The following is an 11,100-nucleotide window of genomic DNA, read 5'->3' as shown; positions in this document are numbered from 1 at the left end:
CACAAAGTAAAACATCGCTATGAAAATAGACAATTATCATTATGGATAAGCAGGCCATATCAAAAAATGGTTCAGGGCAGCCAGAGTTATGCAATGAAAGTGAAAAATAACAAACTTGACATTGGCATCGTCGTGATACGGCTTACGTTGATGCGGTCTTGGCCCTGATCCAGACAGAAAAAAGAACCAGCAACACTCTAATTTTAAATTTTCCCACCAAAAATCCTATAACGTTGCGACGCGTGTAAATTAATCTAATCGAAAACAATCGATTATGATTCAAAAAATAAATAAATATTATTAGGAATTTCTAAAACTTAAGAATTATAAAAATACTACATTTACCTATAGTTTTTATAAAACTAAATATTATGTTTTCACAATATGGGAAAATATAAAAATATTTGATAAATTAGTACAATATAATAAATCATAACTTAATAAAATGTAATCAATTTCAAAGATATTGAAAATTAACCTATAGTTTTTAAAACCAATAATCAACTAACGAGTGATAATTTTCTATACCTACCTATGTAAATTATTACATTATCGGTGCTGAGTGTGAACAATGACAATTAATATGATTATTCCTGTGACTGTGATCAATATCTATGCAGTCGTGCCAGGTTTAGTAATTAACTGCATAGCAATAATCCTTGGATCGGCTTCATTTGAAATAGCACTTTGATGATAGTCAAAATCCAAAGTCAATGTGAAAAACTGGCGGGCAGTTTGCCGGCCAGGCGAGCATCACGGCAAGGCCAAGGTTGGCAGAGGAAGGGCTGCGGTGCGGGCGCGGGGCGACGCGGGCTTAACGCTACGAGCGCTCCGGCTCTCAGACCATTCTGCACCTCGCAGTCGACTCTGACGGTTGTTCAAGTGCCAGGTAAGCCTCGGCCACTTTCAATTTTAATCTACCGTCGAAGCACATACGTATCTACCGCCGCTGTCGTGCCCCTGTCACTTTTCCAATCGGTTTTCTATTTGATGTGTGACAACGTAAACCATTCGAGATGTGAAAGATAACGTTAAGTGGTGCATTTCACCTTATCAGTGGTTAGTGGAAGAAATAGGTGCAACATTCAAACATCGCCCGCTAAGGTAACCGGTAGCGCTAGCCGAGGGAAGTTTCCCTCCGAAAAGTTTTAAAGCGGTTCCCGAAGGGCGGGAAGCGTGAGGCGTGCGTGCTGCGTGCCGCGCATCGATCGGCCCGACCCTCGCCCTCACCACTCCCGGCTCCGATACATTCATTTGGACAAAATATCATTCCATCATTGCATTTAGTATTCTCCATTCCTTTTATTTATTTGCAGTAGTTTTTCGTGATTTAGTGCATGTTTTAGGGGCTAGATAAATATAAATCGTATTTGTGAAAATGGGTGGCTGTGCAACGAAAGAAAACAAGGAAAACAAACCGGCAGAGGATGCCGACGGGTGCGTATTGTCTGCGGCCGGCATTTATCTCGCGTGTCGAATGCATAAATTACTTGATTATGACCTCTTAAACCGCTTATTGTAGTTAAAACTGTGTGTGTTACCCATCTTATGACTTACCTTATTCAAAAATTACAAAATGTAATTAAATTATTTCATCTGTGTAAATTGAAAGCTATTGGGTTGCGAACAGCCACATTTTTAGTAATACCTACCTCGTCAAAATATTTTAGTAAGTTTTTATATTTTATCTCAATTATTATGTAGGTATTGATTAGAGTGCTATCGCATTAGGAATAGATTTAAATTCGTGATCTCAGTATTATCTCAGTACACCGAGATTAATTCACACATTAATATGTGAAAATAGTGTGCCTAATGTTGTGCGGTGAATTCATTCAATTTGGTTTTAGAGTATCCTACCCTTGGTCTTGTAAAATTATTAAGTACAATCGCCCATGAATGCACTTTAGTGATTTTCTATACCGGTGTTTTGCATTCATGCTGGTACCTATAGGTACGTTATCATGTTCGGTATCATTCGTGGAACGATAAGTGGATACCGTAAAACCGTAATCCGACGATGGCTAATTATTATTGCAGCACCTTCTCGAATACAAGTTATTGGAAATAAGTAACAAGAAACTCGCGATAACACGTTCGTTCACTGCTAGCGAGTGGGAGGTACGGCTGCGCTCTGTGAAACAGCACCGGTGCGCAGTGAGCTGACACATCCGTTCGACTTGCGCGTGTCGGTCAAGGCGACCTCTGGCTAAATTACGTAATTCCACCACAAATTCAAGTGAATTCTTGGGTGTGTTCGAAAATAATCCCAGAACCAGACAGTCCGCGAAGCACCCTCCTTAGCTATAGCTGTAAAATCCTCCCGTACCCCTAACAAGTGGCATTTGCAATACATTTACTATGAATTATAAACTCAAAGTAACAATCCCAGTGGTCGTTTGCGGTGGCGCTGTTCTTGCATATTACCTCATCAAGAGGTTTGTGAATTAGTTTCTTGCATAAGTGTCTTTTTTTTTTTAATTTAACTAGTTGTTTCAATTTTCTTTATCAAATTATAAAGTACCGTCAATTTTCTAATTGCTTTTTCCATAAATGATTTTTTAATTATTAGGAAAACATTGAATCGAATGTTTCAAATTTTAGTTTATTTTTTTGTTTTTATTTATTTAGTTCGTCGACTCCACAACTCGATTCAGGGAGTGAAGGGTACGTCCCTATTTTTTTCATTTAAAAAAAATATTTACCGTTGACGTAATCGAACGAAACCGCCGCGATTTTGTCGAGTTTTGAAAATTTTTTGTTTATTGCAAGAAGAAAGAAAACTTTCATTCTTTCGAGGAAAATGTGTACCCGAGCAACATGTGCAGCTCTAAAAGCGTTAGAACCAGTTAATAATTAGGTTTAGTGCAGTTTACATAATTGTCAAAATGTTGTGTAACATAAGCCGATTTATTTGCAGGAAAGCCGCAGCAATGGTGGACGCAGCAACCCTCGAGAAGTTGGAGGCTGGCTTCAGCAAGCTGGCCGCCTCTGACTCCAAGTCACTGCTGAAGAAGTACCTGACCAGGGAAGTCTTCGATGCTCTCAAGAACAAGAAGACCTCCTTCGGCTCGACGCTCTTAGACTGCATCCAGTCGGGTAAATATATTTTACATAATATTTAAAAGATGAAATAAGCAACAAATTGGCATAGATATAAAATTATGATAAAATCTAGATACCGGCTACAGTCCATTATTTATCAATTTTTGATAAGACTTGTTATCTGAAATTCAGTCAATTGTTTCATTAGATAGGTTTATATTAGAACAATGAGCTCAAATGAATTTCATTAAACAAAAAATAATTTAAACGGTTCCCCAATAAACTTTATAATGACCGATTCGTTTATCATCTTTCAGGTGTTGAGAACTTGGACTCTGGTGTCGGAATCTACGCCCCTGACGCTGAGGCGTACGTAGTCTTCGCCGACCTGTTCGACCCCATCATCGAGGACTACCACAACGGCTTCAAGAAGACAGACAAGCACCCCGCCAAGAACTGGGGAGACGTCGAGACCCTCGGCAACCTGGACCCCGCCTCCGAGTTCGTGGTCTCAACTCGCGTGCGCTGCGGACGCTCCATGGAGGGCTACCCCTTCAACCCCTGCCTGACCGAGGCCCAGTACAAGGAGATGGAAGACAAAGTCTCCTCCACCCTCTCCGGCCTCGAGGGCGAGCTCAAGGGCACCTTCTACCCGCTCACCGGCATGTCCAAGGAGACCCAGCAGCAGCTCATCGACGACCACTTCCTCTTCAAGGAGGGCGACCGCTTCCTGCAGGCCGCCAACGCCTGCCGCTTCTGGCCCACCGGCCGCGGCATCTACCACAACGAGAACAAGACCTTCCTGGTGTGGTGCAACGAGGAGGACCACCTGCGTCTGATCTCGATGCAGATGGGCGGCGACCTGAAGCAGGTGTACAAGAGGCTGGTGACCGCCGTTAACGATATCGAGAAGAGGATCCCGTTCTCGCACAACGACCGGCTGGGTTTCCTGACCTTCTGCCCGACCAACCTGGGCACGACCGTGCGTGCGTCGGTGCACATCAAGCTTCCCAAGCTGGCGGCCGACAAGGCCAAGCTGGAGGAGGTGGCGTCGAAGTACCACTTGCAGGTGCGCGGCACCCGCGGCGAGCACACCGAGGCCGAGGGCGGCGTGTATGACATCTCCAACAAACGCCGCATGGGACTCACCGAGTACGAGGCCGTCAAGGAAATGTACGACGGCATCGCTGAACTGATCAAAATCGAGAAGTCGTTGTAAGGAGTCTTTCGATCTCGCGCTATCAGTATTTTTTGTATTATTTATCGTTTCATGTAAGGAGTTAAAGTATCGGATGGGAGGGTCGGCGGACTAGTCAGGCGCTCCGCGCGCCCGGGCACGCAGGCGGCCCTATATTATACTGTTTTCGTAAAAGTATTTTCTATAAGGAAATGGAAAATAAAGACAGCTAGCATTAAGACCAATACGGTTTATTATTTTGTAGAAACCTAGTCCCCTAGTTCCTAAAGTCCGATCCTGTAGAACACAGACAGAAGAGTAGGTATTCAAAACTCTTATATTCAAGTATGTATTTCAAATCTAGAGCACCTACAATAAATAATTTATACTGGGTGTGATACATAATTTTGATATTGATGAACATCCTACATCAAGGATTATACCTAAAAGTAATGGACTGTCCTATTCATTACATTAGATCCTATTTTTATGCTATTTTTATTTAAATCTTTGGTGAATCTGCAAAACAATCGACGCACATCCTATTTATATTGCTGGACACCAATAAGTATCACATGATATATTTCACTGTTATAAATACTTTCTTCAATCACTTAACATGATCAGTGGGGTTTGGTTTCCGCCCGGACCACCGCTAGCACCATCTGTGGAAAGCTTTGCGTCAAAGTTTAGAAAACGCTTCTTCTGTGCGTCTAGACAAAGTGCACATTAATCACATTATAAATAATCGCAAACCATATTAACCACTCGAAAGGCCTTTTTTTGTATGGAGTTATGACTGATTCGATTTTCAATTCGATCAAAAAGTGCAACTTGATCAACTTATGTAGGGGGGCTGTTAGATAATAGCAGTTAATATTTATTTATATTAATTATGTTGCAAACACCAGTAATTTACCTGAGTGTTTTTGACGAAAATTAGATTTTTGGGAATAGATGAATGATCAGTCAGTCACAGACACGAATCAAGCAAGATGTTTCAAAAGATGATTAAAAATGCAAATAATTGTGTCATTTGCTACCTATAATGATTTATGGAATCACAATCAAATAGCATCAAAAAGAATAATAAGTTGTATTGTAACAAAAATATTGTACCTGTGATAAATACTAGCCATGAAGTATTAAGTAGCAGTTTATCAAATTGTCACATCACTTCAAGCTGTCAACAATTGACGTTTTGTTTTGATTTGACGGGGGTTGATGTCATTTAAAAAACGTAAACAATAGAAATTCACGATGTCGACGCCGAAAGTTGAAAAAGACTTGCATTTACCATTATCTAGAGTGAAAACTATTATGAAAAGTTCTCCAGATGTTGAAGCTGTTGGTCCTGAACCTTTATATTTAGTTACCAAAGTCACAGTAAGTGTTTTTGGGCCAAACATAACCTAACCTTTTAATTGATGTTTTCGTTACTAAAAACTAATTGGTTTGCATTTAACTCGTCTATTACGATCTGTATTCTCTATTTACACGTTTTCACTGCTTAAACACATCCAATTTTAAATGACCCTAGATTTTTTCAATAATTACGAGTTGTTTCCAGGAACTCTTCGTAACGGATTTAGCTAAGAGAGCATTTAAAAATAGTAAGAACAACTTCTTGGAGTACAAACACATTGCAGAAGTAGTGCAAGAAGACGATACGTTAGATTTTTTACGGGAAATAATGCCTAGAAAGATAACCGTGAGGCAGTTTAAAGAGATGATGGCGAAAAAGGCGGCAAAAGGCGATCTATCTGACGAGGAGTCGAGCGAGCAATCGAGTGAAGAGTACAGCACTGATGAGAGCACGAGTGGGAAGGAGACAAATGATCAAGACTGACGAAGGAGTAGTTTATTTAGGTAATGTTTTGCATGATCTGGAATATGTATGTCAATAATTGTCACTGTTTTTGCCGAAGTTTTGTGTATTTCTTAGACTAGAATACATTGGATCTTTGTCATCATTTTAATGTACATGAGATGTATCTCTATCCATTGTTGATGTATGAATTCTCATTAGTTAAATACTTTGGTGAAATTTTTAAGTGATTGTTTACATTGATGAAGTGAGTATAAATGAAATGATTTGATTCTGTAATATTTAATTAAAACATACTTATGCCCACTCCACATTCATTCTTTATCATTCCAGGTAATTTTTAAGGTAGGTCACTTGCCATTACCCTACTTAAAAGCACTAAACCAAACTTATGATTTATTTATAAAATTGTGAGAGTAGCGATCCAACTAAATATTATTTCGCTTGGTAATCAAAGTTGTTTTTATGTAGTGGATCCATAAAAAGCTTAATGTCTATCATTGCTGGCGCAGTCTGTAGTACTTTAATCAAATGTGACTTTTGTCACTTAGATTTCATGGTACTGTAACAATGAATTTTAAAGGATCTTACGTTTTAAATAAAATTACACATACGAGTACCTACAACATGTTTTCTTCATATTTTTTTAAAAACTCAATGTAATGTTACTTCAAATGTATTTTATTGTATGAAGTACTCCAAATATTATCAATTGTTTAATGAATTATTATTACATGCATTTAAATAAATTTTCTTCTAAACAAAGAAGTTATGCCCATCCTCTTTTTATTATTCAAACAATATCCCTTCACCCGCTTTGTCTGGTAGAATAGTTTAATTGTCTTTAAATACCTACTCTAAATTCTGAAGCTTTATTTAGCTTTTTGTTTTTATTCAGAAATAATAGTTAATTTTTCCTATTAGTAACGACATCTGTTGACATTTTGATGAACTAAGATGGTAGCTCTAGTAAATAACACGACGACTAGATGGCAGCACCTGTGTGATTCATCTATAAATTAAATTACTTTATTTTTAACTAATAATGCTAATTATTTTAAAATCATATTACCTATGATAATCGAGCAATGTATTTATTACTGGCAATAATGTGAATAAATTAAATAACTTTAAAACCATAATGATCGCATCAATACTACTAACAAATTATTACGTTAAGCATTGGTTTAAAATCAGCGCAAAAACATCATGTAGGTAGGTATAATATGAACCATGATAAACAAAAACTGTTTTTGCTTAACATTTTTGTAAACTAACCAGTAATTTGTAAATGTACTGACTACTTTTAGTTAAAAGCAAAAACCTTTGCTGGGTAATAGGTAAATGGGCCATTCTTAAATTTGTGCCAAATTTTTTTTAAAAATTAAAGATTTTTTTTTTAAACTTTTTGCGATGTGTATCGAAAGTATACACCAAAAGCATACTTTTGATGTATATAGACAACCTTAAAGCCCTCGGAAAGGAAACAAATAGCCTACGTAAACACGGCTGTGACACTGCATGACACGGATGTGACAGTTTTACATTTTTACTGTAAATAATAATATTTATGTTGTTTAATTTATATCATAATAGTTTAAATTGATTAACAATAAAATACACTAAATTCGTTTCATCAACAAAGGTGTTATTTGGTAATATGTACTTTTTTCTGAACATCCAAAAATTTAATTAAAATTGAGATCAAAAATACCGTCAGGTAGTTAATATATCTACTAGATAATTAAAAAATAGACTTTTTACTATTGGCACTATCTGATCATGCTTCCGATATGCTACCTACATGGTTTCGATATGATAATATGCTTAACAAATTAGTAAATCTTAAACACAGTAGGTACCTAATTGAGTATCAAATGAGATTTCTGTAGGATTCACATAACAGTTGGTTTTGACAACTTAAACATGTTTCATAGTCACCGTACTACTAAAAATATGGTTAATAGCAATTCCTTTTAAAACAACTCCGACCACCTCTGCAGGGCCTTTACCGGGAGCTGTCTCAGTAAAATTTGATATTATTGCAGAAATGAGAAAGTGCAATAATTTTTCCTTCGTGGCATCTAGAAAATCATACAAGCGAAAAATAAGTACACTTACTAAAAGGCTACTCCTAAAAATTGCACAATACACAAAATATTTTAGCAAAACAACAAAAACTATTAAAATAATAAAAATAGAATGTCACAACCACGCGTTGTAATGTCACGACCATGTACTTAAATAGTTTGCGGTAGTGACACATTTTTAATACCATGGCCGTGACAATTTGGAACGTGTCCGATATATCCAAAAAACTATCTGTGAATTAGCAGATCTTGTGCAATTATCTGAAACTATACTGCATGAGGTACATAATTATGTTTTATACAATAGCGTGACTAGGGCTTGAATACCGGAATTCCGGAATTTCGTAACTCCGGAATTTCGGATACATTTTTTCCGATATTTCAATTCCGGAACTGAAGCCAATATCGTATTCCGATATTGAAATTTTTCATAAATTATTTTAAGTTTTCAAAACGTTTAAGTATCAAAATAGGTTCTAGTCCTTGAGATATGTATTCGCAACTTTATTAGTAATAATATTAAAGAGGCAATAGGGCGAAACCAAAGCTCCAAAATGTTCGCTAGAGACAACTCTAATGGGCGAAGCCAGCTGAAGAGAGCGGATGATAGAGTAAAACCTGTTAATAGCTCAGCCACAGAACAGTTCCGAAACAGCTAAGCTAACTCGACACTATACCGAAGATTAGCCGGACATCAGTCCTTACGTGATTAGGATGGCTCTCAAACAGCTAAAGAACAACAAGGCACCGGGTGATGACGGAATAACCTCGGAGCTTCTGAACGCGGCAGGTGATAAGCCGATACTGAAAGTCCTTCATAGACTGTAAGTCCGTCTTACTCCAGGGAATAATGCCAGAGGCACGGAACAAATGCTTGGTGGTGTTTTTCTTCAAGAAAGGGGTAAAAGCCTTACTAAGGAGAAAGGAGAATTACAGACCCATCTGAGTCATGTCTACAAGCTGTTTTTGAGAGCCATCATGAATAGTCTCGCGCGTAGGTTCGATGACTTAGTCTCTCGAGGAAGCCAGTTATCGAAACGTTTACACTACCATATACCGCATCTATACGCTACGGCAGGTTATACAGAAGACCGAAGAGTCTAACTTGCCTATATGCTTGGCGTTCTTAGACTATGAGAAGGTCTTTGAGCCTGGCTGAACACGAGGGCGATTCCTCTGCAGCGAGCTGTGAGGCAAGGAGATGTAATAATACGTCGAATTCAACTCGGCTGGGCAGCGTTCGGGAAACTACATAACATCTTTTCGTACATAACACTTCAGTGCCTAAAGAAGAAAGTCTACAATCAGTGTGTGTTACCAGTAGTGATGACACACGGTTCGGAAACGTGGCCTCTTACTATCAGGCCTTATAATAAGCTCAAAGTTGCACACCATGGTATGGAGAGTGCTATGCTCGATGTTTCTTTTCGAGATCGAACCAGAGAATGAGGAGATTCGTAAAAGAACTAAAGTTTCCTGACATATAGCGATCTGATTACCAAGCTAAAGTGGCAATGGGCAGGGCACATAGTACGTAGAACAGACGGTCGATGAGGCAAGGTTCTAAAGTGGAGGCCACATACGTGTACGTGTTTGTCGGGAGGCGCTTTCTTTTTTCAACCAACTCCGGAATTAGAACCGGAATTCCGGAGTTGAGTGCCCAATATCGGAACTCAGTTCCGGAGTTGAAAACTATCCGATATTGCAAGCCCTAAGCGTGACATTGATACCTACCTTTAAAAACCGTACACGGGATGGACGTGTTATGGTTGTCCCTTTTTTCAAATAAATAGGAAATAATTTTTTGCGGCTCACTCACTACGTTCAGCCATTTGCAAATCTAATAAGATGTCAATGTTACTGTTCTAAAAAAACTTAGCAAGGGATGTCAATATCAAAGATAGTTTTTTACCGAGTTACGCATATTTAAAGTGGCGCACGTGGTTGTGGTGACACAAAAACTGCTCACACAATGTTTGGTGTTCAAAATCAAAAATGGTAATTATTATTGATATAAAATTTTAACAGACTTATATAACATGTATTAATCTTGCATTATTACTGTAATATTTATCAAAATAACATAACATCTCTTCAAAAAAAATTATTGTATGTCCAAATCCGGGAATCTCACACTACACGGTCCGTGACATTTTGGACTTGTAACTTTTTTTTAATATTCTTCTAATAGTTTTATGATAAAAATGATATTGGGCCTAGATAATAGAGGTATTTTACTAAGTAAATTAATATACAGTGCACTGATTTTCTTTAAAAATATATGCTATTCTTACATCTCACACAAAAATGCGTAAGAATAAGAATGGCCCAAATACGTCGCATTTACATTTTTTACTACGAGGATCCTCTAGACCTTCATCTCAAATGACGGAAATTGATGATCATCAGCTGGAAGCGAGCTTCACCCGGCCGTTATCCTCAACCAAGTGGAACTGGCTATCCTATTATTCTTATTTTATTTAGGCCCCATTGGGAATCGAACCCGGCTCCTCTGGCTCTAAGACAGGACCTCTGTAACATTATTATTATTATACCTCGATCATAATCTTACCACAGATCTTACCATTAAAGCATCATGGTAGGCCTTGACCATATCGTACTGTACTTTAGACTGATGTTAAGTGTTTTTAGTGGGAATGTTAGGGACCGATTACAGATAATATTTTCGACCTGGGTAAATGCTCCGAGAACGGCCACGGGACTAATCCTACCTCTCGTTCCCTCCCACCAATGCAAGACTAAAACTCCTGTATAACCAAGATCTACAGTTTGGCCCCAATAAAGCCTAACCATTAAAAGTTGTTGTCTTTTGTAAACTGCATTAACCAGAACTTCAGAAAGAATATAAGAAGAGTTACAGAATGGGCATATAATGGAGAGGGTCGCGCAAAAAGCTAATGTAACATAGTTACAAAATCTAAATAAAACATGGAAATAAT

General features: G+C 38.0%; 2 protein-coding genes across 3 annotated transcripts; both read left to right on the top strand.

Annotated features, from left to right (window-relative positions):
- Nucleotides 1-768: 768 nt before the first annotated feature.
- AK (arginine kinase) lies at nucleotides 769-4,467 on the top strand. Of its 2 annotated transcripts, none has more exons than XM_028322990.1 (3): nucleotides 769-889; nucleotides 2,921-3,099; nucleotides 3,363-4,467. In XM_028322990.1, exons 2-3 carry the CDS (start codon nucleotides 2,934-2,936, stop codon nucleotides 4,262-4,264), a joined length of 1,068 nt encoding a protein of 355 aa, XP_028178791.1. In that variant the 5' UTR covers nucleotides 769-889; nucleotides 2,921-2,933; the 3' UTR covers nucleotides 4,265-4,467. The 2 variants fall into 2 exon arrangements, with proteins under 2 accessions (XP_028178791.1, XP_028178790.1); XM_028322989.1 differs by lacking the exon at nucleotides 769-889 and adding an exon at nucleotides 2,104-2,438.
- A 967-nt stretch (nucleotides 4,468-5,434) lies between these two features.
- On the top strand, nucleotides 5,435-6,691 carry Chrac-16 (chromatin accessibility complex protein 1). Its single transcript, XM_028322978.1, has 2 exons — nucleotides 5,435-5,608; nucleotides 5,793-6,691. The coding sequence occupies exons 1-2, from the start codon at nucleotides 5,483-5,485 to the stop codon at nucleotides 6,069-6,071; spliced, it is 405 nt and encodes a 134-aa protein (XP_028178779.1). The 5' UTR covers nucleotides 5,435-5,482; the 3' UTR covers nucleotides 6,072-6,691.
- The last annotated feature ends 4,409 nt before the right edge of the window (nucleotides 6,692-11,100 follow it).

The sequence above is a fragment of the Ostrinia furnacalis genome, unplaced genomic scaffold (assembly GCF_004193835.3).
Source record: "Ostrinia furnacalis isolate ACB-3 unplaced genomic scaffold, ASM419383v2 OfSCF0577, whole genome shotgun sequence".
Taxonomy (NCBI): Eukaryota; Metazoa; Arthropoda; class Insecta; order Lepidoptera; family Crambidae; genus Ostrinia; species Ostrinia furnacalis.
Note: the sequence above shows the minus strand (reverse complement) of the source record. Positions and strands in the feature narration are given on the sequence as shown.